Here is a 27,267-nt window from a genome sequence, read left to right as displayed (position 1 = left end):
TTTTGCCAACAAAGGCCCGTCTACTCAAGGCTATGGTTTTTCCAGTGGTCATGTATGGATGTGAGAGTTGGACTGTGAAGGAAGCTGAGTGCCAAAGAATTGATGCTTTTGAACTGTGGTGTTGGAGAAGACTCTTGAGAGGCCCTTGGACTGAAAGGAGATCCAACCAGTCCATCCTAAAGGAGATCAGTCCTGGGTGTTCATTGGAAGGACTGATGCTAAAGCTGAAACTCCAATCCTTTGGCTACCTCATGTGAAGAGTTGACTCATTGGAAAAGACCCTGATGCTGGGAGGGATTGGGGACAGGAGGAGAAGGGGACAACAGAGGATGAGATGGCTGGATGGCATCACTGACTCGATGGACATGAATTTGGGTGAACTCTGGGAGTTGGTTTTGGACAGGGAGGCCTGGCATGTTGCAATTTATGCGGTCACAAAGAGTCGGACACAACTGAGTGGCTGAACTGAACTGAACTGAATCATGTATAGTTGTGAGATTCACATTATAAGATGTACACAAATATACAAGTTATTGACATGATTTATCTAATTTATGAATAAATACTAGGACTTCTGTGAGGGCCTGGTGGTAAAGATTCCACCTGCCAATGCAGGGGACACAGGTTTCATCCCAGGTCCAGGAAAACTCCACATACCTTGGGACACCTCAGCCCATATGCCATAAATACTGAGCCCAAGTGCAGCAACTACTGAATCCCACAATTTGGAGCCGGGCCTCCACAACAAGCTGAGCTACACAATAGCCAGTGCACCACAACTAGAGAGAAGCCCCCACTCACTGCAAGCACAGAAGGTCTGCATGGTCACTGCAAGCACAGAAGGTCTGCATGGTCAACAAAGACCCAGAGCTGCCAGGTGTAAATAAGTAAATGTTTATATAGTTTCCACTCATGGGTCACTTACCTGAGTGTGTCAATATATTAAAGGCAGCTGTACATAACTTTACACATATGGAATACTGCCTATGGCATATGAATACTGCCATGACCTGTTTTTGGAGTCTAGCCCCGGTGGATGTAGGAAAATTTGAAGGGGAGATGGCTTCGGCGATCAGGATACGATAGCTTTAATTAAATATTAATTAGAGATATATAAAGAGAAATAGAATAAGGATAGCTCAGTAGGAAAATTCAGTGGAGAAAAGAGGCTGAATAACTTGGTTTACCTGGAAAGCTAATAAAATTTTACGGCAAGGAATTTACGCCACCTACGTAGGCCACAGACGTCTTCCCGTTCTCCTGAAGGAGAGGAGACTCGAAGGCCTCTCCGATCAGATCTTAGAAGCCCAGGCGTAATTAGTAGGCTTGACAAGCCTCCACGTTCCAGAAGGTGATTTAGCCAGAAGGTGAAAGAAAGAACGACATGGGGAGACCAGTCTTTTGAGGAACTGACCCCTTTTTTTATTTTTCCAGGGTCTGTTTTTATACACTGAGATGTTATATAAAGGTCACGCAGGGACAGCAGTCCTGACTTTTATTAAAGTCAGGTGTTTTATACAAATGTATACAAAGGTCTTAGGGGTGTTACATCATCTTTTGGTCATGGGGCCTGTTGACAATTTATGACCCTCTCCTTGTGACAGAGGTCAGTCAACCAGGACACTTATTTTTCTAGGGGTGATTATTTTTAAAACAGACACCACCCTCTAAAGGTACCACATAAAGTTACATTTTTATAGGGTGGGGGTGTAGTGGGTTTTAATTAAAAAAAATTTTGTTTAGCCCAAAATATCAAAGGTTAATACTTATTTTTTATATATTCATTAATGTGTATAAGGACAGGAAATGTGAAAACTTAACAACAAACATTGGCTCAACAAATAAAAAACCCACCAACAGTGTAAGAGGGTTCCCTTTTCTCCACACCCTCTCCAGCATTTATTATTTGTAGACTTTTGGATCGCAGCCATTCTGACTGGTGTGAAATGGTACCTCATAGTGATCTTGATTTGCATTTCTCTGATAATGAGTGATGTTGAGCATCTTTTCATGTGTTTGTTAGCCATCTGTATGTCTTCTTTGGAGAAATGTCTATTTAGTTCTTTTGCCCATTTTTTGATTGGCTCATTTATTTTTCTGGAGTTGAGCTATAGGAGTTGCTTGTATATTTTTGAGATTAGTTGTTTGTCAGTTGCTTCATTTGCTGTTATTTTCTCCCATTCTGAAGGCTGTCTTTTCACCTTGCTGATAGTTTCCTTTGATGTGGAGAGGCTTTTAAGGTTAATTAGGTCCCATTTGTTTATTTTTGCTTTTATTTCCAATATACAAACTAGTACAGCCACTATGGAGAACAGTGTGGAGATTCCTTAAAAAACTGGAAATAGAGCTGCCTTATGATCCAGCAATCCCACTGCTGGGCATACACACTGAGGAAACCAGAAGGGAAAGAGACACATGTACCCCAATGTTCATCGCAGCACTGTTTATAATAGCCAGGACATGGAAGCAACCTAGATGTCCATCAGCAGATGAATGGATAAGAAAGCTATGGTACATATACACAATGGAGTATTACTCAGCCATTAAAAAGAATGCATTTGAATCAGTTCTAATGAGGTGGATGAAACTGGAGCCTATTATACAGAGTGAGGTAAACCAGAAAGAAAAACACCAATACAGTATACTAACGCATATATATGGAATTTAGAAAGATGGTAACAATAACGCTGTATATGAGACAGCAAAAGAGACACCAATGTATAGAACAGTCTTATGGACTCTGTGGGAGAGGGAGAGGGTGGGAAGATTTGGGAGAATGGCATTGAAACATGTAAAATATCATGTATGAAACGAGATGCCAGTCCAGGTTCAATGCACGATACTGGATGCTTGGGGCTAGTGCACTGGGACGACCCAGAGGGATGGTATGGGGAGGGAGGAGGGAGGAGGGTTCAGGATGGGGAACACATGTATACCTGTGATGGATTCATTTTGATATTTGGCAAAACTAATACAATTATGTAAAGTTTAAGAATAAAATAAAAAAAAAAATAAAAAATAACCCTTCACCAATACAATTTTTAATCAGCCCACTATACTATACTAATAGTTTTCTAACTTTTCTAAAAAACCTGTTTTTAAAAGGTTTAAAACATTTCGTGCCTCTCATGGTGAAGAGGCTATAAAAAATCACATGTGGCCAGACAGCCTGTTAGACAGGCTAGAAAAGCTTCAGAGGAGTTTGTAGATTGAAACACTCTTGCGACGCCCAGGAGTTTTTATTAACTGGAGCTCTAAGTTAACTCCTTCTCCGAAAGAGGTGGTGGGGAACAGCCCCCCGTAAAGTCAGAGGTGTAGGTGGGAGCACAAAGTAGTAAAGTAGGCAGGCTCTGGTTATGGGGGTAGATGTCCGAAAATTTCCAGGGGGACTCCTGAGGCTCGATCCCGCCTTTGTGTATGTCGAGCCTCCTTCCTCATGACCTTTGTCACGGACAAAGCTCCTCATGCTGGCTTCCGACAACCTGTCACACCTTATGCTGTATATAGATATTGAGCTATTTCCTCCAAATCTCCTAAAGGAGACAGAGGGATGCTGAAAGACACTTTGCTTGTCACTGCAGGAGCATGCAGGCCAACAGATGATGAGGTCCCAGGACAAGCAGGGTTCTAGAACATTCTAAAGATGAGCCAGAAGCAGTGAGAGGAACAACAAGGTGCTTTTGCACAGCACAGGGAACTATATTCAATATCTCATTCCGATCTATAATGGGACAGACTCTGAAAAACACTAGACGTTGTGTATATGTGTAACTGAATCACTGCTGCATGGCAGAAACTCACACAACAATAGAAATCAATGATAGTTCCATTCTGTTTTTATAAAGCAGTAAAAGGAAGCCAGGAGGGCACCAGTAACCCTCAACAGAATGAAAAGAACTGCAGGACTCGGCTCCCAGTGTGGTGTGTCTCCCTGCCACACACACATATACCTCAGGATCCCACCAGCCATGTGGTGACCTATCAGCAAGACACACGGTAATCTGAGGTCAGCGGGCGCTCTCACCCTGCAGGGAACCAGGGGCGGGGGCGCAGAACTGGAGTCCAGAACCACAGTGAATTCCTCCTGCTACTTTATGTCTCAGATGAAACGCCACTCCCCTGCTGTGTCTCATCAGAAGTAAATATTCTCAAGACACAAGTCTACCATTGCCCGGAAGCTTAGCAACACAGCTCACACCATGCCCAAGGTGCCCTTTGTTCAGAATCCAGGTAAACTCACTTCACCGTGTCATTTCGTGCTTCAACATTTTTAGCAATTTCCAGGGAGTTAAAAAAAAAAAAAAAAACAAATCTTACATGATTCTTGTCTTGAAATTCAACAATACTGATGCAGGGACTGTCTTGGTGGTCCAGCGGTTAAGACTCCACCTTCTAAATCACAGAATGTTGAGTTCCATGCACGGTCAGAGAACCAAGATCATGGGTGGCCTGGAGCAACTAAGAGTTGACACAGCAAAAACAAAACAAAACAAAACAAAATACTGATGCCAACCTAACATTCAGGCCAAATACCCACATTTCTGCTTAAGGCCACACTGTTCACCCTTCCATATTTATTTTCATCCTTCAAATAGTTTAATCCAAATAGTTTATTCCATTTAATCCAAACAGTTTTTTAACTAATCCAAATATTTTCTTCCTCTTTACTTTCTGGCTTTTGGTATTTAATCCAAATAGTTTCTTCCTCTTTACTTTTTTGCTTTTGGTAATGTATACATATTTGTGTTCTACATTTGTCTACCTCACAACATTTTATAATATAATTTTTTCAATTGTTTCATAAACAGATCCCTTGAAGAAAGTTTATAGTAAGTAAGTAAGTAAGTCAAAGTTGCTCAGTCCTGTCGCTATTTGCAACCCCATGGACTATACAGTCCATGGAATTTTCCAGGCCAGAATACTGGAGTGGGTAGCCTTTCCTTTCTCCCAGGGATCTTCCCAACCCAGGAATCAAACCAGGGTCTCCTGCATTGCAGGCAGATTCTTTACCAACTGAGCTATCAGGGAAGCCAAAGAAGACTTTATGCGAAATAAAGCATTTCTCAGTTAGCTGAAATATTTCAAAGCACCTACATTATGCTTGACAGAGGATGAGATGGTTAGATGGCATCACCAACTCAATGGACATGAGTTTGGGTAAACTCCAGGAGTTGGTGATGGACAGGGAGGCCTAGCGTGCTGTGGTTCATGGGGTTGCAAAGAGTCGAACATGACTGAGCGACTGAAGAGAACTGAACTGACATTATGCTGGCAAGGAAAACGATAATTTTTAGTCTTTATTTGGGACAGAATAGAATTTGTTTTCTCTGTCACCATTCACCACCACTGCTGTGAGCACCTCATTTATTTTCAGGGACTCCAGCCCTCAGCTCCATTCTCTGAATGTATGCCTTGTTCTAACATCATTCTTTTATTTGCTCTGGTGTAAAAGGGGCAGTTCATAAATACATTTTGAAAATTTGGCAATAGGAACTGTTTCATGCCCTGCTACACATCACCTCCAAACTACTGTAAATAATAATAATAATAATTTCATTTAGGTGTCTATGTGGGTTCCTATTCCTCAAGTTGTTTTGCTAGAAGAGTCTATGGGAACATGTGTACCTGGCACTCTATATAACCCTGAGCTCTCAGGTTTCTGCACCACATGAAAATAAAATAAAAAACTGAGTACGGATAGGTGGCAGGTCACAGGAGAAATGCAGCCAAAATCAAAACTTACTAAATGACAATGCAACTTTGCTGACTGAAGCAGATAGTATCGTGTGGACAGACACACGTTCAGGTGTTAATCATAAAACCCTCTTCCATTTTGCACATAAGACTAATGGAAGAGACATTACTCAAAGCCCTTTGCAATACAAACAGACTTCTTATCGATTGAAAGGAAGGTTTATACAAATGCTCTTAAATATAATAATGAGGTACAATAAAAAGTGTGACCAGGGAGACAGACCACTAAAATAGTTTCAAGAATTTAAAGTGAAGTAGCTGCAGTTTAAATAATGAAAGTGTTAGGCAGCAAACAGGAAACAGGAAACATGAGCCACTAAAAAATATTTTATCTTCAAAAACTATTTTCAAGGTCTTTCTCCCAGTTGACAATATATCCATCTGATACTACGGCATTGTGGATCTATGGCACGGTGACTACAGCCATGAAATTAAAAGACACTTGCTCCTTCAAAGAAGAGCTATGACAAATGTAGGTAGTGTGTTAAAAAGGAGACACATTACTTTGCCAACAAACATCTGTGTAATGAAAGCTATGGTTTTTCCAGTATGGCTGTGAGAGTTGGACCAAAAAGAAAGCTGAGCACCAAAGAACTGATGCTTCTGAACTGTGGTGTGGGAGAAGACTCTTGAGAGTCCCTGCAACTACAAGGAGATCAAGCCAGTCCATCCTAAAGGAAATCAATTCTGAATATTCATTGGAAGGACTGATGCCAACACTGAAGCTCCAATACTTTGGCCACTGTATGCGAAGAGCCAACTGATTGGAAAAGACCCTAATGCTTGGAAAGATTGAAGGCAGGAGGAGAAGGGGACAACAGAGGATGAGATGGTTGGATGGCATCACCAACTCAACAGACATGAGTATGAGCAAACTCTGGGAGATGGTAAAAATGAAAGCCTAGGGTGCTGAATTCCATGAGGTTGCAAAAAGTTGGACACAACTGAGGGCCTGAACAATACAATAGCAACAGGATTGAGTTTAATCAGTGTGCATCAGTGTACTCTTAAAGTTTTCCAGGAGTTAAGGAGTAAGGATGGAGAAGGCAATGGCATCCCACTCCAGTACTCTTGCCTGGAAAATCCCATGGACGGAGGAGCCTGTAAACTGCAGTCCATGGGGTCACTAGGAGTCGGACACGACTGAGCGACTTCACTTTCACTTTTCATGCATTGGAGAAGGCAATGGCAACCCACTCCAGTGTTCTTGCCTAGAGAATCCCAGGGACGGGGGAACCTGGTGGGCTGCCGTCTGTGGGGTCGCACAGAGTCGGACACGACTGAAGTGACTTAGCAGCAGCAGCAAGGAGTAAGGAAGGTGCAATCAAAAAGTAAAAGCCACTCGCGATTTTAGTAAGAAACAAGTGAAGGAACACGTCTGTCTCATCACGTAGTTACCCTGTGCGTGTGTTGTGAGTGAGATAAAAACATTTAAAAGCTATGTTCTAAGTGAATGACAAGTATACATGTTATATTATTAATTACAGTCACCATACTGTTCATTACCTCTTTCTTTAAATCACAGGATCTCTTCAGGTAATTGTAACTAAACAAAAACACCTGATTGCTCAGTCAGGAAAGAATCTGCCTGCAATGCAGAATACCCAGGTTCAATTTCTGGATCAGGAAGATCCCCTGGAGAAGGGAATAGCAACCCATGCGAGTATGCTTTCCCAGAAAATCCAATGGACAGAGGAGCCTTGTGGGTTGTAGGTTACTGTCCATGGGGTTGCAATAGTCAGACACTACTGAGCGGCTAAATAAAAACAGCAAAGGATTCATTTAAGTCAATAAAGCTTTGTGTTTGAAACTGGGTATCTGCTTATGTTAAGGACTCTGCAAGTCTCAAGCATTTACTCTATGATTATTTGCTTTAGGTTCAAAACGTAGCAAACATAATACTGTAATGATCTATACATGGATGAGTAGTCTTATATTCACAAGTTTGTGAACCATGAACACTTAATGCTTATGACACGAACTTGTTGAAAGCTAGTCATATGACCCTCGTTTTTCAATTGTCTAATTTAATGCCGTCTCAAACACAAATAAAGAATGGGGGACAACAAAGGAAAACAAAAATGAAACCTGTGTGGGGTACAGAAATATACACGCAGACTGTGCATAAAAGTACAAGGGAAATTCAGTGGAAAATAATAAATTTGTGGAGCAAAGTTGTTGTAAAAACTGGATATCCATTGGCCAGAAAAAAATAATAAAGAACTTCATTCATCACTCTGTGTTTTAGAACTAGCACAGAGAGATTTATAGACCTATATGTAAGACCTAGAGCAAGAAATGCTCTAGAGGTAAAGCACGGGAGAAAAGCTCTGTGACCTAAAACTAAGGTTACTGATGACAAAATACACCTAGGCAGAGTCACTCACTGGAAACAGTACATTAGTAACCTGATCTTGCTCAACACGGAAATGTTTACAAACCTCAGGGATACCCTTAAGGAAGGGTAAGAGAAGCCTGTGACCAGGGGGAAAAATATTTGCATATCTTCTATCTGAAAAAAGGACTTGTATCCAAAATACATTAACAATCTTCAACCTTTAAAATAAGGAAACACATAACCTACTGGGTCATGGCCAAATGACTTGCAGAGACACTTAATCAAAGAAAATAGACAAATGGGAAGTACAGACATTATAAGATGTCTCTTTATTTCTTTAAGTGATGGAAGTTACAACTGTAACTGGATGCCATTGTGCACTTGTTATGATATCTGAAAGGAAAGCAAGTGGTCACATCAAGTCCTGGCAAAAATCTGGAGCCAAGGTAGTTCCATTTACTGTTGGTAGGACTCTAAAATCCTAAGGTATTGAGATCCAGTACTTCTACCCCTAAGTGTCTATCTAGGAGATAAGATGGCTGAGTTCATGACAAAGATTTGTCTAGGAACCTGTATCCATCAACATTTGAATGGATAAATGGAATAAATCCACACTTTCCCTGGTGGCTCAGAGGTAAAGGATGCATATGCAAATGCTGGAGGTGTGTGCTCCATCCCTGGGTTGGGAAAGTTTCCCTGAAGGAGGAAATGGCAAGCCACTCCAGTATTCCTTCCTGGGAAATCCCATGGACAGAGGAGCTCGGTGGGATAAAGCCCATGGGGCTGCAAAAGAATTGGACACACTTAGTGACTAAGCACCCACATATCACTTTGCCCAAGCAAGATAATACATACAGGAGTAAATGGGAACACAGTCTACAAAAAATAAAGAAGATTATTAAAATAAATATGCTAAGTGAAAGAAGCCAGACACACACACAGAGATTCAATTTTTGGGAAAATTCTAAAGAAAAAATAATTTATTTTGGTTTCAGAAAACTGAAGACTGTGTTCCCAGGACTGGGTGGGAGAAGGTTAAACGGGGAGCAAGGAAGGATGACCAAGGAGCCCAAGGATAGTTTTGAACTTGACAGATATGCTCGCCATGTTGATTAAGGAAAAGATATCACAGTTCTATTCATCCAAAGCTTATCAACTGTACCCCTAAAACATGTGAACTTTTGTTGTATCTCAGATAATACTTTTAAAAGCTCATCTTTCACTTCAGCTCTAGAGTTCAGTTCGGTTATAGAGGTTCAGTTCATTATCTGTATCTTTATACCTCTAATCAATATCTATCCATTTACTTTTTTTTTTTTAATTAATAGGGCTGGCATCATCCTGAGAGCAAACTGAGAATTATTTAGAGAGAGTTTACCCATGGTTTCTTTAATCTAGGTTCCCTAATGCATGGATAAGTTCAGGAGGAAGGTTGAAAGAGCATGGATATTAGTATCAGGAGCTACATGTAAGGCAGAAATCTTACCCACTGTAGTGAGACTAGGTTATATCCACAAGGCAAGATGAAATTGTAGAGATGAACTTGGGAGGAATACTTGAGTATGGTAGGAGATCAGAATTTTCTCCTGTTGAAAATATGAAATTAAAATATAACATTCTAAACATAAAGAAGTCATAGTGTACACACACATACACACACACATGAGATACTATGCAACCATAAAAATGTTGAAATTTTGCCATTTGCAGCAACATGGATGAACTTTGAAGGCATTCAGCCTAGTGAATAAAGTTGAAGAAAGACAAATACTGTATGATATCACATGTGAAATCTAAAAAATCAAATAGGCTAGTGAATATAACAAAAAATCAGCAAATACACAGATACAGAAACAAATTAGTGATGGGTAGTGTGGGAAGGAGGGGAGGGGTAAGGTAACAAGCAGGGAGTAAGAGGTAGAAAATACTATGTATAAGATAAACAGTATACGAAGATATATGGTACAACATAGGAAATAACGCCTATATTTTATAACTATAAATGGAGTATACAAAAATTGGAAATCACTATATGGTACATATACTACCATAGCATCTACATATAGATGCTAAAGCTGACACTCCAGTACTTTGGCCACCTCATGCGAAGAGTTGACTCATTGGAAAAGACTCTGATGCTGGGAGGAATTGCGGGCAGGAGATAAAGGGGACGACAGAGGATGAGATGGCCGGATGGCATCACTGACTCGATGGACGTGAGTTGGAGTGAACTCCAGGAGTCGGTGATGGACAGGGAGGCCTAGCGTGCTGTAATTCATGAGGTCGCAAAGAGTCAGACACGACTGAGCAACTGAACTGAACTGATATGGTACATCGCTAACTTCTATAATATTGTACATCAACTGTACTTCAATTTCCAAAACAAAACAATATAGACTCCTCTGAGGGATGCCCTGACAAGCAATTCCTAGTAAAGAACCCACATGTTAATCTTCATAAACCAGACAGTACCGCCTTTAGTTGTTGAACATAAGCTTAAACTGACCTCTTGAATGCTAAACAAATAACACGGCAGTTGGGGCTATGAGTCTTGGACTGTTAGTCCCATTTCGGAATCTGAGGATATAAAAGAATATAAGTATCAGTGTTTTTGAAATACTTCATACATCCTATGTGTTCTCATTTATTCTGAAGGCAAATGTCCAGATCTACCTAAGCTTCTTTTTAAAAACCAAAGATTGCAAAAATGTTCAGCTGCCAACCAGGATATAAGAAGATAATGCATATGCAATCAAGGTTTTGGGATTAACCACTGTTTGATCATTATGTTATTCACCAAGAGACCCATCTTTTGAGAAGTGGGACCAATTCACAACCTCTCTAACAACTGACACACCCTGAGCTTCTCTAGAAGAAGGACCACAAGGGTCACAAGATGAAGGTTGTCTTCCTGACTCTTCTCCTTGGTCTGGTTTGTGCTGCCCAGGAAGCTCCGGCTGAGCTAGACCCTTCAGTTCAGTTCAGTTCAGTCACTCAGTCGTGTCCGACTCTTTGCGACCCCATGAATCACAGCACGCCAGGCCTCCCTGTCCATCACCAACTCCCGGAGTTCACTCAGACTCATGTCCATCGAGTCAGTGATGCCATCCAGCCATCTCATCCTCCGTCATCCCCTTCTCCTCCTGCCCGCAATCCCTCCCAGCATCAGAGTCTTTTCCAATGAGTCAGCTCTTCGCATGAGGTGGCCAAAGTACTGGAGTTTCAGCTTCAGCATCATTCCCTCCAAAGAAATCCCAGGGCTGAGACTCTTCAGAGGTACCTAAATTCAGCTGATCTGGGAGAAGGTCTTGGTTCTGTGTGTGTGTGTGTGTGTGTGTGTGTGTGTGTGAGAGAGAGAGAGAGAGAGAGAGAGAGAGAGAGAGAGAGAGAGAGAGAGAGCGCGAGCCTTGTTTATATGTATGAGCAGATTGTATAGATATGCCATGGTCCACCTATCTACATGAGCATAAAACAGCCCTCTGTCTTTCTGCTCTCTGTATTTATTTTTTTCCATCTTATTTGTCTGGTATTTGAAAAAAAAAAAATGTTACTATGGTACCATTCAGGGAGCTAAGAACTGTCATGGTTTTCAATGTTGCTGCTTTGGCTAATTTAAGAAACTCAAATTCTATGCCTTCTGCTCAAATATGAATGATTATTTCATTTCATATTCTTCTGCAAGGCAGGAGGTAGAATCCTACTTGGCTTAATAAGATTGAATTTACTTCTCTTCTGAGGTAAATGCAGAGGGAAAGATTGTGTTGGGTGTTGGTGAGAATCCAGTGAAAAGACTGAATGATGTTTATGGAGACTTAGAGTTCTTAGATTACAGGAGACTGGCACGCCATTTCCATGGCCACGGGTAATAAGAAAAGACTTAGGAAGGAGGCCCCCTGAGGGCATACGTCCATTGGCTGGAATGTACTGACAGCTATGAAGAGTTCTCCATTAAATGTTATGCCAAGCAAGCACAATCTGCCTAAACTGAGAACAATGAGACCGCTGACTTCTGACATGGGGCCCGGTCGACAATAGCGTGAGTCCTGGTTGTGAAGTTGAGTGTGGGAACTCTATCGATGGAAGGGTGCCCTCAAGCGCTGGGGAACAGATGGTGACCAAGAAACATCTTGTCTGTTTGTTTTTCAGGCTTTATGAGACATGCATGTTACTTAATGCAGTTGCAAAGAGAGAAGGGGATGTTTATGTCCTAAGACGTGAGTATGCGAGCTCTGCCGATGTGTGTATCTTCTCAAGCATGTTAGTTGCTCAGCTGCATCTGACTCTGCAACCCCATGGACTCTAGCCCACCACGCGCCTCTGTCCATGGGGTTCTGCAGGCAAGAATACTAGAGTGGGTTGTCATTTCCTACTCCAGGGGATCTTCCCAACCCAGTGACTGAACTCACATCTCCTGCCTCTCCAGCAACAGTAGGCAGATTCTTTAGTGCTGAGCCACCTGAGAAACCCTTTATTTAACCATCAAGATCAAATTTTCTTTAACTAATGAAATCTTTAAATATGAAAAGTTTGTCTTTAGCATGTTGAAGAAGTAGAGCCTGATTCATTTAAATCTCACAGATAAGTACGAGAATAGTTAAAATGACAGCAAAAATTTCACACTAATTTCTAAATAATTTGAAAGCAAACGGGGCACTGGCACAGACCTTGATCTCTATAGTTTACAGTACTAGAAATAAATGTCAAATACCAATACTGTACTATTAAGCAATGAAAAGCCTACATAATTGATTTTCATGGGAAAAAATTTACAATGGAACATTCTAATCTTGGTCCAAGGCATGTTTTTTTAATTTCATGTGTGGACACGTGGACACAGGACCTAATTAGGAAACATTTCAGAATATATATCTCCAACATTGGGCAATAGCCTCATGTATACCTCTCTGATTACCACGGTACCAGAAAGTAACTTTATCTATTAATTTTATTTTCACCTGACCTCCTTAAATTCATGACAGTACTTGTAAATTCGGCCAAAAAATTCCTGAAACTTTTAAGAGTCAGCTCTTGTGAGCTGGTATGAGATAGTTGATGGGGAACACCTAGTCGAGTTTCAATAAGCAACTTTGCTATTGTTCACAGATTATTCAGTCTAGGAGACTGGAAGTCTTTACTGTCTTAAGAAGAGGGGTGTGTGGAGAAAGCTTTGCTAGTTCACTAGCTGTTTTAACTGGTTTTAATGACACACCAGTAGAAATGCCAGTGAGATAGAGACCACCGTCGGAGCAAAGACTGATGACAGCATGCGAAGAATAAGACATGTCCAGCAGAAAAGAAGTTAATTGCATCGAGATCTTGATTTTTTTTTTTTCCTGTCACAGATATGGGTTCAAATTGATTTGTATATCAGACAACGTGTTAGCAATCTACGGTGAAAACTTTGATGGAGTGAAGACTATAATGGGTTCAAATTGATTTGTATATCAGACAATGTGTTAGCAATCTACGGTGAAAACTTTGATGGAGTGAAGACTACAAAACTGACTTGACTCCTTGGTACATTATTGTAGCTTATTCTATGCAAATTAACTATGTTCATATTTTCAATATTTTTATACTAAGGACAGAAGTCCTTATACTAAGGACACCTTATAGTTTATTAGGCACAGTACAGAAGACATGAGTTCACACGGGAGAATTCAGACATCATGTGACATGAACCAGAAACGCAGAAAGGTTGTCTACTAGAAAACTGAAGAAATGCATCCGCTGGGGATTCTACCAGATAACTTTTTTTAAAAATTAGATACACTTACCCAGGGAGTGGAATGAAATATTCCAGGATGTTTCATGGGTTTCTTGCTAAATATCACATATTGGAGTTGCCGGGTATAGACACCAAAGTGAACTAAGGTTTAAACTTTGAGTTTGCAGACTCACAGGTCCTGGCCTTGACTGCATTCATTTTGAATATAAATGCTTAATTTTTTTTTTTTGGGGGGGGGTCACAATCGCTAAAATAACACGTGACACCTGAACCCAAACCTCTGCAAATAACCACTGGATCACATAGAATCCTTCAAATGCACTATGGTGAAGCATGTCACTCACATCTGGCCAACCACAAGGTTCAATAACATGACTTTCTATCCCTTCTGATATTATATGCACATTTGGGGTGGATGGGGCTTGTATCTGGTCTCTGAGGATGACAGAGCCTGAGTTATTCTCCGAGTAGCATGTGCCATGAGATAAGCGTGCTTGGTGAAAACTCCAAAAATTTCCCTCCCATTCATTTCAACATTGCTAAGTTGTGTCTGACTATTAAGGCTCCATAGACACCAGCATGCAAATTTCCTCTACCCTCCACTATCTCCCAGAGATTGCTCAAACTCATGTACATTGAGGCAGTGATGTTATCTATCCATCTTAATTGATTAAGGTCAAGGAAAATCCCAGAGACAGAATTCTATGATATAGACAACGTGGACAGAGTTAGGCTTGTGAGGAATTCTGAGTCTCATTTCCACTGCATAAACGTAAGGAATTTGTTTTAAGTCATACCTGGATGGTCTACTGGTTTTCCCTATTTCTTCCATTTAAGTCTGAATTTTGCAAAAAGGAGTTCATGATCTGAGCCGCAGTCAGCTCCTGGTCTTGTTTTTGCTGATTTTACAGAACTTCTCCATCTTTGCTTGCAAAGAATATAATCAATCTGATTTTGGAACAGGCCATCTGGTGATGTCCATGTGTAGAATCTTCTCTTGTGTTGTTGGAAGAAGGTGTTTGCTATGACCTGTGTGTTCTCTTGGCAAAACTCTGTTAGCCTTTGCCCTGCTTGATTTTGATCTCCAAGGCCAAATTTGCCTGTTACTCCAGGTTATTTCTTGACTTCCTACTTTTGCATTCCAGTCCCCTATAATGAAAAGGACATTTTCTTAGCGTGTTAGTTCTAAGAGGTCTTGAAGGTATTCATAGAAATGTTCGACTTCAGCTTCTTCAGCATTACTTGGATGATTTCAGCATTAGACTTGGATGACTGTGACACTGAATAGTTTGCCTTGGAAATGAACAGAGATCATTCTGTAGTTTTGAGATTGCATCCGAGTCCTGCATTTCAGACTCTTTTGTTGACTATGAATGCTAGTCCATTTCTTCTAAGTGACTCTTGCCCACGGTAGTAGCTATAATGGTCATCTGAATTAAATAACCATTTCTAGTCCATTTTAGTTCACTGATTCTTAATGTCGATATTCACTCTTGCCATCTGTTTGACCACTTCCAATTTGCCTTGATTCATGGACCTAACATTCCAGTTTCATATGCAATATTGTTCTTTACAGCACTGGACTTTACTTCCATCACTAGTCTTATCCACAACTGGGTGTTGTTTTTGCTTTGACTCCATCTCTTCGTTCTTTCTGGAGTTATATCTACACTCTTCTCCAGTAGAATATTGGGCACCCACCAACATGGGGAGTCCATCTTTCACTGTCATATATTTTTGCCTTTTCATACCATTCAGGGCTTTTCAAGGCAAGAATACTGAAGGGGTTTGCCATTCTCTTCTCCAGTGGATCACACACTGTCAGAATTGCCCACCATGCCTGTCCATCTTGGGTGGCCCTACATGGCATGGCTCATAGTTTCATTGAGTTAGACAAGGCTCTGGTCCATGTGATCAGTTTGATTAGTTGGATTAGGCAAAGGAGAAAAGGAAAGATATACCCACTTGAGTGCAGAGACCCAGAGAATAGCAAAAAGAGAAAAGAAAGCCTTCCTCAGTGATCAATGCAAAGAAATAGAGGAAAACAATAGAATGGGAAAGACAAGAGATGTTTTCAAGAAATGTAAAGATATCAAGGGAATATTTCATGCAAAGATGGGCACAATAAAGGACAGAAATGGTATGGACCTAACAGAAGCAGAAGATATTAAGAACAGCTGGCAAGAATACACAGAAGAACTACACAAAAAAGATGTTCATGACCCACATAATCACGATGGTGTGATCACTCATCTAGAGCCAGACCTTCTGGAATGCAAATTCAAGTCGGCCCAAGGAAGCATTGTTATAAACAAAGCTAGTGAAGGTGATGGTATTCCAGTTGAGCTATTTAAAATCCTAAAAGAGGATGCTGTAAAAGTGATGTACTCAATATGCCAGCAAATTGGGAAAACTCAGCAGTGGACACAGGACTGGAAAATGTCAGTTTTCATTCCAATCCTAAAGAAAGGCAATGCCAAAGAATGTGCAAACTACTGTGCAATTGCACTTATCTCACACACTAGCAAAGTAATGCTCAAAATTCTCCAAGCTATGCTTCAAGAGTATGTGAACTGTGAAATCCCAGATGTTCACGCCTGGATTTAAAAATGGCAGAGGAACCAAAGATCAAATTGCCGACATCCATTGGATCATCAAAAAAACATGAGAGTTCCAGAAAAACATCTATTTCTGCTTGAAATATGCCAAAGCCTTTGGCTGGATGGGTCACAACAAACTGTGGAAAATTCTGAAAGAGATGGGAATACCAGACCACCTGACCTGCCTCTTGAGAAATCTCTATGCAGGTCAGGAAGCAACAGTTAGAACTGGACATGAAACAACAGACTGGCTTCCAATTGGGAAAGGACGTGCCAAGGCTGTATATTGTCACTCTGCTTATCTAACTTATATGCAGGCTACATCATGAAAAATGCTGGACTGGAAGAAACACAAGCTGGAATAAAGACTGCCAGGAGAAATATAGATAACCTCAGATATGCAGATGACACCACCCTTATGGCAGAAAGTGAAGAGGAACTAAAAAGCCTCTTGATGAAGGTGAAAGAGGAGAGAGAAAAAGTTGGCTTAAAAGTTGACATCCAGAAAACGAAGATCATGGCAAATCTGTCCCTTCACTTCATGGAAAATAGACGGGGAAACAATGGAAACAGTGAGATAATTTATTTTTGGAGTGCTCCAAAATTAGTGCAGATGATGACTCAGTGATGAAATTAAAAGATGGTTGCTCCTTGGAAGAAACCAACCTAGACAGCATATTAAAAAGCAAAGATTTTGTTGACCAACCTAGAGAGCATATTAAAAAGCAGAGACATTACTTTGCCAATGAGTTCCATCTAGTCAAGGCTAGGGCTTTTCCAGTAGTCATGAATGAATGTGAGAGTTGGACTATAAAGAACACCAAGGAACACATGTATACCTGAGGCAGATTCATTTTGGTATTTGGCAAGACTAATACAATTATGTAAAGTTTAAAAATAAAATAAAATTAGAAAAAAAAAAAAAAAAAGAACACCAAGTGCTGAAGAATGGATGCTTTTAAACTGTGGTGTTGGAGAATACTCTTGAGAGTCCATTGGACTGTAAGGAGATCCAACCAGTGCATCCTAAAGGAACTCAGTCCTGAATATTCATTGGAAAGACTGAGGCTGAAGCTGAAACTCCAATACTTTGGCCACCTGATGGGAAGAACTGACTCATTGGAAAAGACCCTGATGCTAGGAAAGATTGAAGGCAGGAGGAGAAGGGGACAACAGAGGATGAGATGGTTGGATGGCATCACTGACTCTATGGACATGAGTTTGAGTAAACTCCGGGAGTAGGTGATGGACAGGGAGGCCTGCCATGCTGCAGTCCATGGGGTCACAAAGAGTCAGACAAGACTGAGCGACTGAACTGAACTGAACTGATAGAGATAAGTTGCTGTAGAAATTAGAAATCCATATGCCAAAAAAAAAAAAAAAAACCAAAAACCCTTCATCCCATTCATTACTCGATGTTTTACAACTAACACAGAGAAACTCACATACCTGTATGTAAGACCGAAAGCAAGACAGACTCTGGCAGTAAAACGCAGGTGGATACTCTGTGACCACAGATTAGGTGGTTACTGATTAGAATATACACCAAGAAGGATCTTTCAGTGGGAACAGTAACCAGGCCTCTATCCAAATATTTAACTAGTGGTTAGAAGTGTGGGAATGGGTGTAGGGGTAATGTAACAGGAGGGGAATAAGAGGTATAAAGTACTATGTATAAAATAAACAATGTTCAAAGATATATGGTACAGCATTTATAGCTATAAATGGAGTGAGTATATAAAAATTACAAATCACTATACGGTACATCTCTAACTTACATAATTTGGTACATCAACTACATCTCAATTTCAAAACAAAAAAATATAGACTCCTCTGAGGGATGCCCTGACAACCAATTCCTGGTAAAGAAGCCACATATTAATCTTTTAAACCAGATTATACTGTCTTTAGTTTCAGGGTATAAGCTTAAACTGACCTTTCAATGCTAAATAAATAACACATGAGTTGGGGCTATGAGTCTTGGACTGTTTCTCCCATTTTGGAATCTGAAGATATTAAAGAATATTAGGTATCAGTGTCTTTCAGATACCTCGTATGTTCTCTAATTTCTCATTTAATCTGAAGGAAATTGTCCACATCGAAGCTTCCCTTAAACTCATCTCTTTATAAAAACCACAGATTACCAAAAAAAGCTCACCTGCCAACCAGGATATTGGAAGATGACATCTATGTAAGCAAGATCTTGTGATTAACCACTGTTTGATCATTATGTATGCTGCCAAGAAACCCATCCTATAAGAAGAGGGATGAATTCACAACCTCTCCAACACCTGAGACACCGTCAGCTTCTATAGAAGAAGGACAGCAAGATGAAGACTGTGTTCCTGACTCTTCTCCTTGGTCTGGTTTGCGCTGCCCAGGAAGCTCCAGCTGAGCTAGACCCCTCACAGGTACCCAAATTTAGCTGATCTGGGAGAAGGTCTTTCTTGGTCTGTGAGTGTGTGTATGAGAGAGAGAGAGCCTTGTTTATCTGTATGACCAGATTGTATAGACATGCCACGGTCCACCTATCTCTATGAGCATAATAAAACCCTCTTATCTTTCAGCTCTTTGCATTTTTTTTCCCAAATTATTTGTCTCCATGTGAAAAAAAGAAAAAAAGCCTACCATGCTATCCTTTAGGGACTGATGAACTGCCATGGTCTTTAATGTTGCTCTTTTACCTATTTTAAGAAACTCAAACTCTATGCTTTCTGCTTGAATATGAATGATTATTTCATTTCATGTTATTCTGCAAGGCAGGGGGTAGAATCCTACTTTGTTTAATAAGATTGAATTTTCTTCTCTTCTGAGGTAAATGCAGAGGCAACGATTGGGTTGGGTATTGGTGAGAATCCAGTGAAAAGACTGAGTGATGCTTATGGAGACTTTCCTTCTTAGATTACAGGAGACTGGCACAGCATTCTCATGGCTGCAGATAACATACAGAAGATTGAGGAAGGAGGCCCCCTGAGGGCATACATCCGTCAGCTTGAATGTACTGACCGCTGTTCCTCACTATCCGTTAACTTTTATGCCAAGTAAGAAAAATCTGCCTAAACTGAAAACAATGAGACCGCTGACTTCTGACATGGGGTCCGGTCGACAATGTGCAGCAAACGGTGTGAGTCATGGTTGTGAAGATGAGTGTGTAAACTCTATCGATGGGAGGGTACCCTCAAGCTCTAGGGAACAGATGATGACAAATCTTGTCTGTTTGTTTCTCAGGTTTCCCAGCCAATGCACATTCCTCAATGTAGTTGCAGAGAGAGAAGGGGATGTTTATCATGTAGGATGTGAGTATTCGAGCTCTGCCGATGTGTGCGTCATCCCAAGCATGATAGTTGCTCAGCTGTGTCCGACTATTTGTGACCCCATGGACTCTAGCTCACCAGGCTCCTCTGTCCATGGGATGGTGCAGGCAAGAACACTAGGATGGGTTGTCATTTCCTCCTCCAGAGCATCTTCCTGACCCAGGGATTGAGCTCAAGTCTCCTGCAACTCCAGCAATGGCAAGTGGATTCTTTATTGCTGAGCCACCTGAGAAACCCCTTATTTAACTGTCAAGATCAAATTTTCTTTAGCTAAAGAAATCCTTTAAACATGAAAAGTTCTTTTTTAGCATGTTGAAGAAGTAGAACATGATTCATTTAAATCTCACAGATAAGTATGAGATATTAAAATGACAGCAAAAAATTTCACACTAAGTTTTACCTAATTTGAAATCAAAAGGGGCACTGACACAGACCTCTATCTCTATAGTTTCAATACTAGAAAGAAACCTCAAATACCAATATTGTAATGTTAAGTAATGAAAAATACCTATTTGATTTTCATGGGGAAAGTGTACAATGGAACATTCTAATCCTGGTCAAAGGCATTTTTTTTTTTTTAATTTCATCTGTGGATATTGGACAAAGGACCTAATTAGGAAACATTTCAGAGTATATATGTCTAACATTTGGCAATACCTTCATTTATACCTCTCTGATTACCTCTATACCAGAAGGTAACTTGTGTTATCTATTAACTTTTATTTTCACATGATTTCCTTAAAGTCACAGAATATCTTTGTAATCATGACTGTACTTGTGAATTTGTACCAAAAAAAAAATCCTGAAAGTCTCACAGTCAGCTCTGGTGAGCTCATATGAGATGATTGAGGTGCAACACCTACTCTAGTTGTGATAAGCAACTTTGCTACTGTTCACAGACCGTTTGGTCTAGAAGACTGGAAGTCTTTACTGTCTTAAGATGAGGGGTGTGTAGAGAAAGCTTCCCAAGGTCACTAACTGTTCCAACAGGTTCTAACCACAGATCGCAAGAAATGCCAGTGAGACGGTGGCAGTTCACTATCAGAGCAAGGGCTGATGATAGATGTGAAGAATGTGACATGTCTAAATGTAAAGATGTTAATCACATTGAGATTTGATTTTTTTTTTTTTCCTGTCGCAGATATGGGTTCAAACTTTTTCGAACTGATTCCCGTGTCAGAGAACACATTAGCAGTCTACGGTGAAAACTTTGATGGCGTGAAGAGCACAAAAGTGACTCAACTCCTTGGTACGTTATTGAAGCTTATTCTGAGCAAATTAACAGTGTTCATATTAGCATGATTTCATTTCAGAAGTGCATGAACACCTTATATTTTATTAAGCACACCGGAACAGACATGAGTTCACACAAGAGAATTCAGACTTCATGCGCCATGATCCAGGGCTGAAGAAAGGTTGTCTGGTAGAAAACTGAAGAAATGCGTCTACTGGGGATTCTACTGGGTGACATTAAAAAATATATATATATACACTTACCCAGGAGGTGCAATGAAATATTCCAGGGTGCTCCATGGGTTTCTTGACAAATATCACATATTGGAGTTGCCGGGTTTGGACACCAAAGTAAACCAAGGTTGGAACTTTGAGTTCAGAGACTCGCAGGTCCCGGCCATGACTGATTCCTCTTGAATACATTTTTTTTTTTTTTTTGGCCATGATCATTAAAATAATACCTAAAATCTGAACCCAAACCTCTGTGAATCAACCCTGGATCATATAGAATCCTTCAGAAGCAGCGTGGTCAGTCTTTCTGAACACTGGCCAACCAGAAGGTACATTTTACATGACCCTTTAACCCTTCTGATATTATATCCAAATTGTGGGTGGGTGAGGCTTGTGTCTCTTTTCTGAGGATGACAGAGCCTGAGTTTTTCTCTGAGTCCCATGTTCGATGAGATTAGTGTGCCTGGTGAAAACTCCAAAAAAATGTATCCCCCATTCATTTCAACAATGTTGTTCAGTCATACATCGTGTCTGACTCACTGTGGCTCCATGGACTGCAGCACAGAAAGTTCCTCTAACCTCCACTATCTCCCAGAGTTTGCTCAAACTCATGTTGATTGAGTCAGTGATGGTCTCTACACATCTTAATAGATTAAGGTCCAGGTAAACCCCAGAGACGGAATTCTAGGATGCAGACAATGTGGACAGGAGGAGTTGGACTTGGGAGGATATCTGAGTCTCAGGACCCACAGTGGCCTTCTCCAATGTACCATTTCAGCATGCATCTGACTTGGAGATGCGTAGGCTCACAGGTGAATGGTCTGTAGTTCACTCAATAGTTGTAAGAACTGGAATGTGATAAAATGTTCACTATGTGGACTCTATCCCCTGGACACATCTGAAGACCTGATGTGAACACTCAGGCACCTCTGTAGAAACTGTTCTGGTGAGCAGGGTTTAGGTGATGGAAGAGGGCAACGGTGATGATGGGACTAATTGAACACTACACAGAGGAGCTGGGTGACACTGTATAAGCTACCAAGGATTCTAATGCACACCTCTTCTGCCCTCTTTGTTGTTAAACCCAGCCAAAGGAGACCATGCCACTCAGGAAGACATTCAGCAGTACGAGGAACTGAACAGAGAAAGGGGGATTCCAATAGAACATATAGAAGATCTCACTCAAACAGGTAAAGCCAAGAGGAACACAGGGATCTGAAATGAAACCACATCACGAGGACACTCAATTCAAATTTCCTATCCACACAGTCGTCTTTTACAAAGGCGGTTATGAAAGAATCCTTTGAAATAGAGGCATCCCAGTGATTATTTTTCCACTTATTCATTCTCTCTCACAGATGACTGTCCTCAATAAGATCTGACAGCCTCTTCTGGGTGAGTAGAATAATGACATATACAACACTGAGTTTTCTTTCTAAGGGAAAGAGTTTTTTCTGGGGCATACCACTTTAATCATGGGATATATATACACAAGGGACTATATTATGCAACTATGTAAAGTAATGAAATAATACCATTTGCAGTAACAAGGGCAGATCTAGAGATGATCATGCTAAGGGAAGTAAGAAAGAGAAAGGCAAGCTTGATATCACTTCCATGTGGAACCAAAAAATATGGCACATATGTATTATTTACAAAATAGAAACAGGCTCAGAGTCCAAAAAAACTTGATGGTTCCTAAAGAGAAAATGGGGAGAGGGATATACTAGGAGTTTGGGATTAAGAGATACACACTCCTGGCTTGTATATACATGCATGTCTAACTGAGGGCTTCCTGGTGGTTCAGTGATAAAGAATCCACCTGCCAATGCAGGAAATCTAGGTTTGATCACTGGGTTGGGAAGATTTCCGGGGGTTGGAAATGGCAGTGCACTCCAGTATGCTTGCCTGGGAAATCCCATGGACAGAGGAGTCTGGCAGGCTAAAGTCCAGAGGAACACAAAAGTGTGGGACAGGATTGGCACCTAAACAACAATAAAAAATGCATAAAGCATCATGTCGCTATACACTTGAAAGTAACACAACATTGCACATCAACTACATCTCAATAAAAATTAGTTTTAAAAAGGAACAGGAACACAAAACTCTCTACCTTGCCACATGGTAATGGCTGGGGATTCCCGTAAGTGGTAGAGCTTAAATATCTAAACCATCACACTGGTCTAGACTCCACAGTGAGATGCTTTGAGGACCAAAGAGGAGACTGTGTGAAGCCCTGAGCTGTGAAATACGATGATCCGTGGTGAATACCAACGTGAGTGAATGACCTTGCAGCCACAACACCTTCATGATGAAAAATAAGATTTATAGGACAAGTAGGAGGAACAGGTTAACCAGTAATCTCCTACACCAGGGAGCTGTGGAGATGCAACTCAGCAACTCTCAACATACCAGCTGATACACAAGTGCTCATAAATAGTTTCATCGGGTGGTAGGTCTATGCAACCCACTATGGGCACACACACACACACACACACACACACAGACTTCTGCAAAATGCGTCTCGTAGGGAAATTTCTCCAGTGCTTTCAAACACAAGTGCTTCTATTCTCTGTTTCATTCTCTGACCAACATCATGTTAATCCTATTCAGCTCAACTACGTTTTACATTTTTTTTTCTGTTTATAGAAGTGAACAAAGAAAGAATATGTGTCACATCACAGCACTAATATGTCACAATCAGCCATATGCAGATAAAAGTTTCCTTGAAATCCTCATTTCTTCTCTCCCAGGAAGTCATGATCCAGGAAACATGGTTTTCACTATGAAACTCCTCTGCCCTTGCTGATGTTACTGGATTCCTAAACTGATCAATAAATTGATTAATGCATAGATGTGTAGTGATCAAACGTGCATAATTGCAAATGCACTAAACATGTAAATTCAACTGTTTGGAAAATCTAGTGACAATAAAGCAGGGGAACTCTGTTTAGGATGCATGGTGTGAATCCTGCAAGGATCTTGTTGAGAAGAGAGAATAAACCACAGGCGGTAGTTTTTTTTTTAAATTTTATTTTATTTTTAAACTTTACAATATTGTATTAGTTTTGCCAAGTATTGAAATGAATCCGCCACAGGTATACCTGTGTTCCCCACCCTCCTCCCTCCTCCCTCCCCATACCCTCCCTCTGGGTCGTCCCAGTGCACCAGCCCCAAGCATCCAGTATCGTGCATCAAACCTGGACTGGCGACTCGTTTCATACATGATATTATACATGTTTCAATGCCATTCTCCCAAATCTCCCCACCCTCTCCCTCTCCCACAGAGTCCATAAGACTGATCTATACATCAGTGTCTCTTTTGCTGTCTCGTACACAGGGTTATTGTTACCATCTTTCTAAATTCCATATATATGCGTTAGTATACTGTATTGGTGTTTTTATTTCTGGCTTACTTCACTCTGTATAATAGGCTCCAGTTTCATCCACCTCATTAGAACTGATTCAAAAGTATTCTTTTTAATGGCTGAGTAATACTCCATTCTGTATATGTCCCACAGCTTTCTTATCCATTCATCTGCTGATGGACATCTAGGTTGCTTCCATGTCCTGGCTATTAGAAACAGTGCTGCGATGAACACTGGGGTACACGTGTCTCTTTCCCTTCCGGTTTCCTCAGTGTGTATGCCCAGCAGTGGGATTGCTGGATCATAAGGCAGTTCTATTTCCAGTTTTTTAAGGAATCTCCACACTGTTCTCCATAGTGGCTGTACTAGTTTGCATTCCCACCAACAGTGTAAGAGGGTTCCCTTTTCTCCATACCCTCTCCAGCATTTATTGCTTGTAGACTTTTGGATCGCAGCCATTCTGACTGGTGTGAAATGGTACCTCATAGTGGTTTTGATTTGCATTTCTCTGATAATGAGTGATGTTGAGCATCTTTTCTTGGGTGGTAGTTTTATAGGGTTGTATAAGGTGCCCACCAGAAGTCATGAGAGAGATGGGGTTGGTCAATCTGACAACTTTGAGTAGAATGGAAGCTGTCCTAAGTAGCAGCTGAGATTCACTCAACTATGGGTAAAGCAGCATTCACCTGCTGTGGGGTTGCAGGGGGTGTAAGGACTTAGCAGAATGCAGGAGAAGGCAATGGCATCCCACTCCAGTACTCTTGCCTGGAAAATCCCATGGTTGGAGGAGCCTGGTGGGCTCCAGTCCATGGGGTCGCTAAGGGTCAGACAGGACTGAGCAACTTCACTTTCACTTTTCACTTTCATGCATTGGAGAAGGAAATGGCAACCCACTCCAGTGTTCTTGCCTGGAGAATCCCAGGGACGGGGAAGCCTGATGGGCTGCCGTCTATGGAGTCGCACAGAGTCAGACACGACTGAAGCAACTTAGCAGCAGCAGCAGCAGGCTTCCATGGGCTTCCAGAGGTGCACTGGTTAAAAAAAAAAAAAAAAAATACACCTACACAGGTAGGAGACGCAAGAGATTCAGCTTCGATCCCTGGGTCGAGGAGATGTCCTGGAAGAGGAATTGGAAACCCAGTCTAGTTATCTTGCCTGAAGAATCCCATCAACAGAGGTATCTGGTGGGCTATACATTCCACGAGGTGGCAAAGAGTCAGACACATTTTATCAACTTAGGACTCAGACACATACAACAAAACTGAACAGTACTTACTCAAGAAAGAACACTCATGATCGTGACAAAGCGCCAGGTCTCTGCTGTCCGACTCAGGGCTGCTACTGTCCAGCCCCATCCCCAGAAGCAGTGATCCTCCTGCTGATGCAGGTGCTGGGTTATCTCCACTCTGCAGAAAAGTCCCTCGCAAGGGGAGTTTTGAGATAATAGTCGTTGATTGGTGCCTACAGATGGGGAAAAAAGGAGCACTGTGGGTCCCCAAAATGGTCATGCCACTGGAGCAGTAGAGAGATCAGGAAAGTGGTTAAAGGAGATGGGAAAGATGGGGCAGTCCTAGAACACTCTGGAGATCTTGGGTAGACTCCTGGGGATGCGGAAGGCTGTGTGCGCCTGAACTGCTGCAGGAATCACAGGAAAGACAGAACAGAACACTGGTCACCCAGGGCTCCCTGTGAGCCACATGCACTTTGTTCCATGCATATGAAGGTCTGCAAGGGCAAGACATTTGAGCCTGGTCACTTGAATTGTGTTGCAAGAGAATGGAACAATAGCAGTTGAGGACTAAGCTATTCCCCCTTCACGGATCACTGACTTGTGTGGTGAAGGGGCTTGCATAACTCAGTGAAGCTATGAGCCATTTCACATAGGGCCAGCCATACACGAGTACAGTGGAGAGTCTGACAGAAGGAGAACCACTGGAGGACTGAGTGGCAAACCACTCCAGTATTCTCACTGCGAAAACCCCACGAGCTGTGTTAAATGGCAAACTGATATGACACTGCAAGCTGAGACAACACCCCCTCCACTCTTGAAACGTGTCCAATATGCTCCTGGGGCAGAGTGGGAGATAACTCCTAATGCCTTCAGAAACAGTGAAGCTATGCTCACTGTGGGCTGACCCCTAGGAAGCCAGCCTTTAAACTGAAAATTAGAATTTAAAAAAGAAAACTGAGCAGAGAGACTCCCCTAGGTTTCCAGTGGTTCACAATCCACCTGCCAATGCAGGGGACACACACTGAACCCCTGATCCGGGAAGATCCCACGTGCCAAGGGGCAACTAAAGCCATGGACCACAACCCCTGAGCCTGTGCTCTAGGTTCTACAAGCCACAACTGAACCACCAAACTGAGAAGCTCTCAAACCTAAAGTAGAGAAAAGCTGAGCCAGCAACAAAGACCCAATGTGTGTCTGAAAAAAAACAAAAACAAAAACAAAAACCCCTAACCAGAGGTTATAAGAAGTGTAACTATGGAAACAGACCACTAATGAAGACCACTAACTGAAACAGGTGGAGTTTGAATAATGAAAGCAACATTCAGAACCAGGAAGGACAGGACATACGAACCATTAAAATATTTTATCTTAACAATTATTTTCAAGGAAGTTTATCCAGCTGACAATATATTAAATCCTGCAGAAGAGGGATTTATGACAAATGGACTGAGTTTAGTCACTGTGGATCAA

The 27,267-nt window shown here is 41.3% G+C and overlaps 1 protein-coding gene and 1 long non-coding RNA gene across 4 annotated transcripts in view; one reads left to right on the top strand and one right to left on the bottom strand.

Annotated features, from left to right (window-relative positions):
• Positions 1–3,171: 3,171 nt before the first annotated feature.
• Positions 3,172–27,267, bottom strand: part of LOC132344372 (uncharacterized) — a 168,726-nt gene continuing 144,630 nt past the window's right edge. Inside the window, exons 2-4 of one of the 2 annotated variants that reach the window (XR_009493635.1) lie at positions 25,843–26,027; positions 9,579–9,678; positions 3,172–4,458 (exon numbers count right to left, since the gene is read on the bottom strand). This is a non-coding gene — a long non-coding RNA (uncharacterized lncRNA). Of the gene's footprint in view, positions 4,459–9,578; positions 9,679–24,322; positions 25,684–25,842; positions 26,028–27,267 lie in introns of those variants that run through there. The other variant, XR_009493636.1, reaches the window with a different exon arrangement.
• Positions 18,707–24,154, top strand: LOC100300091 (allergen Bos d 2). 2 transcript variants are annotated; one of them, XM_010822282.4, is made up of 7 exons: positions 18,707–18,831; positions 19,322–19,461; positions 19,649–19,716; positions 20,876–20,983; positions 22,287–22,388; positions 22,557–22,593; positions 23,952–24,154. In XM_010822282.4, the coding sequence occupies exons 1-6, from the start codon at positions 18,751–18,753 to the stop codon at positions 22,571–22,573; spliced, it is 516 nt and encodes a 171-aa protein (XP_010820584.1). In that variant the 5' UTR covers positions 18,707–18,750; the 3' UTR covers positions 22,574–22,593; positions 23,952–24,154. The 2 variants fall into 2 exon arrangements, with proteins under 2 accessions (XP_010820584.1, XP_002700512.2); XM_002700466.6 differs by having other exon boundaries at positions 23,848–24,154.

This window comes from Bos taurus, chromosome X, assembly GCF_002263795.3.
Source record: "Bos taurus isolate L1 Dominette 01449 registration number 42190680 breed Hereford chromosome X, ARS-UCD2.0, whole genome shotgun sequence".
Classification (NCBI taxonomy): domain Eukaryota; kingdom Metazoa; phylum Chordata; class Mammalia; order Artiodactyla; family Bovidae; genus Bos; species Bos taurus.
The sequence above is the reverse complement of the archived record's forward strand: the minus strand, read 5'-3'. Positions and strand labels throughout refer to the sequence as shown.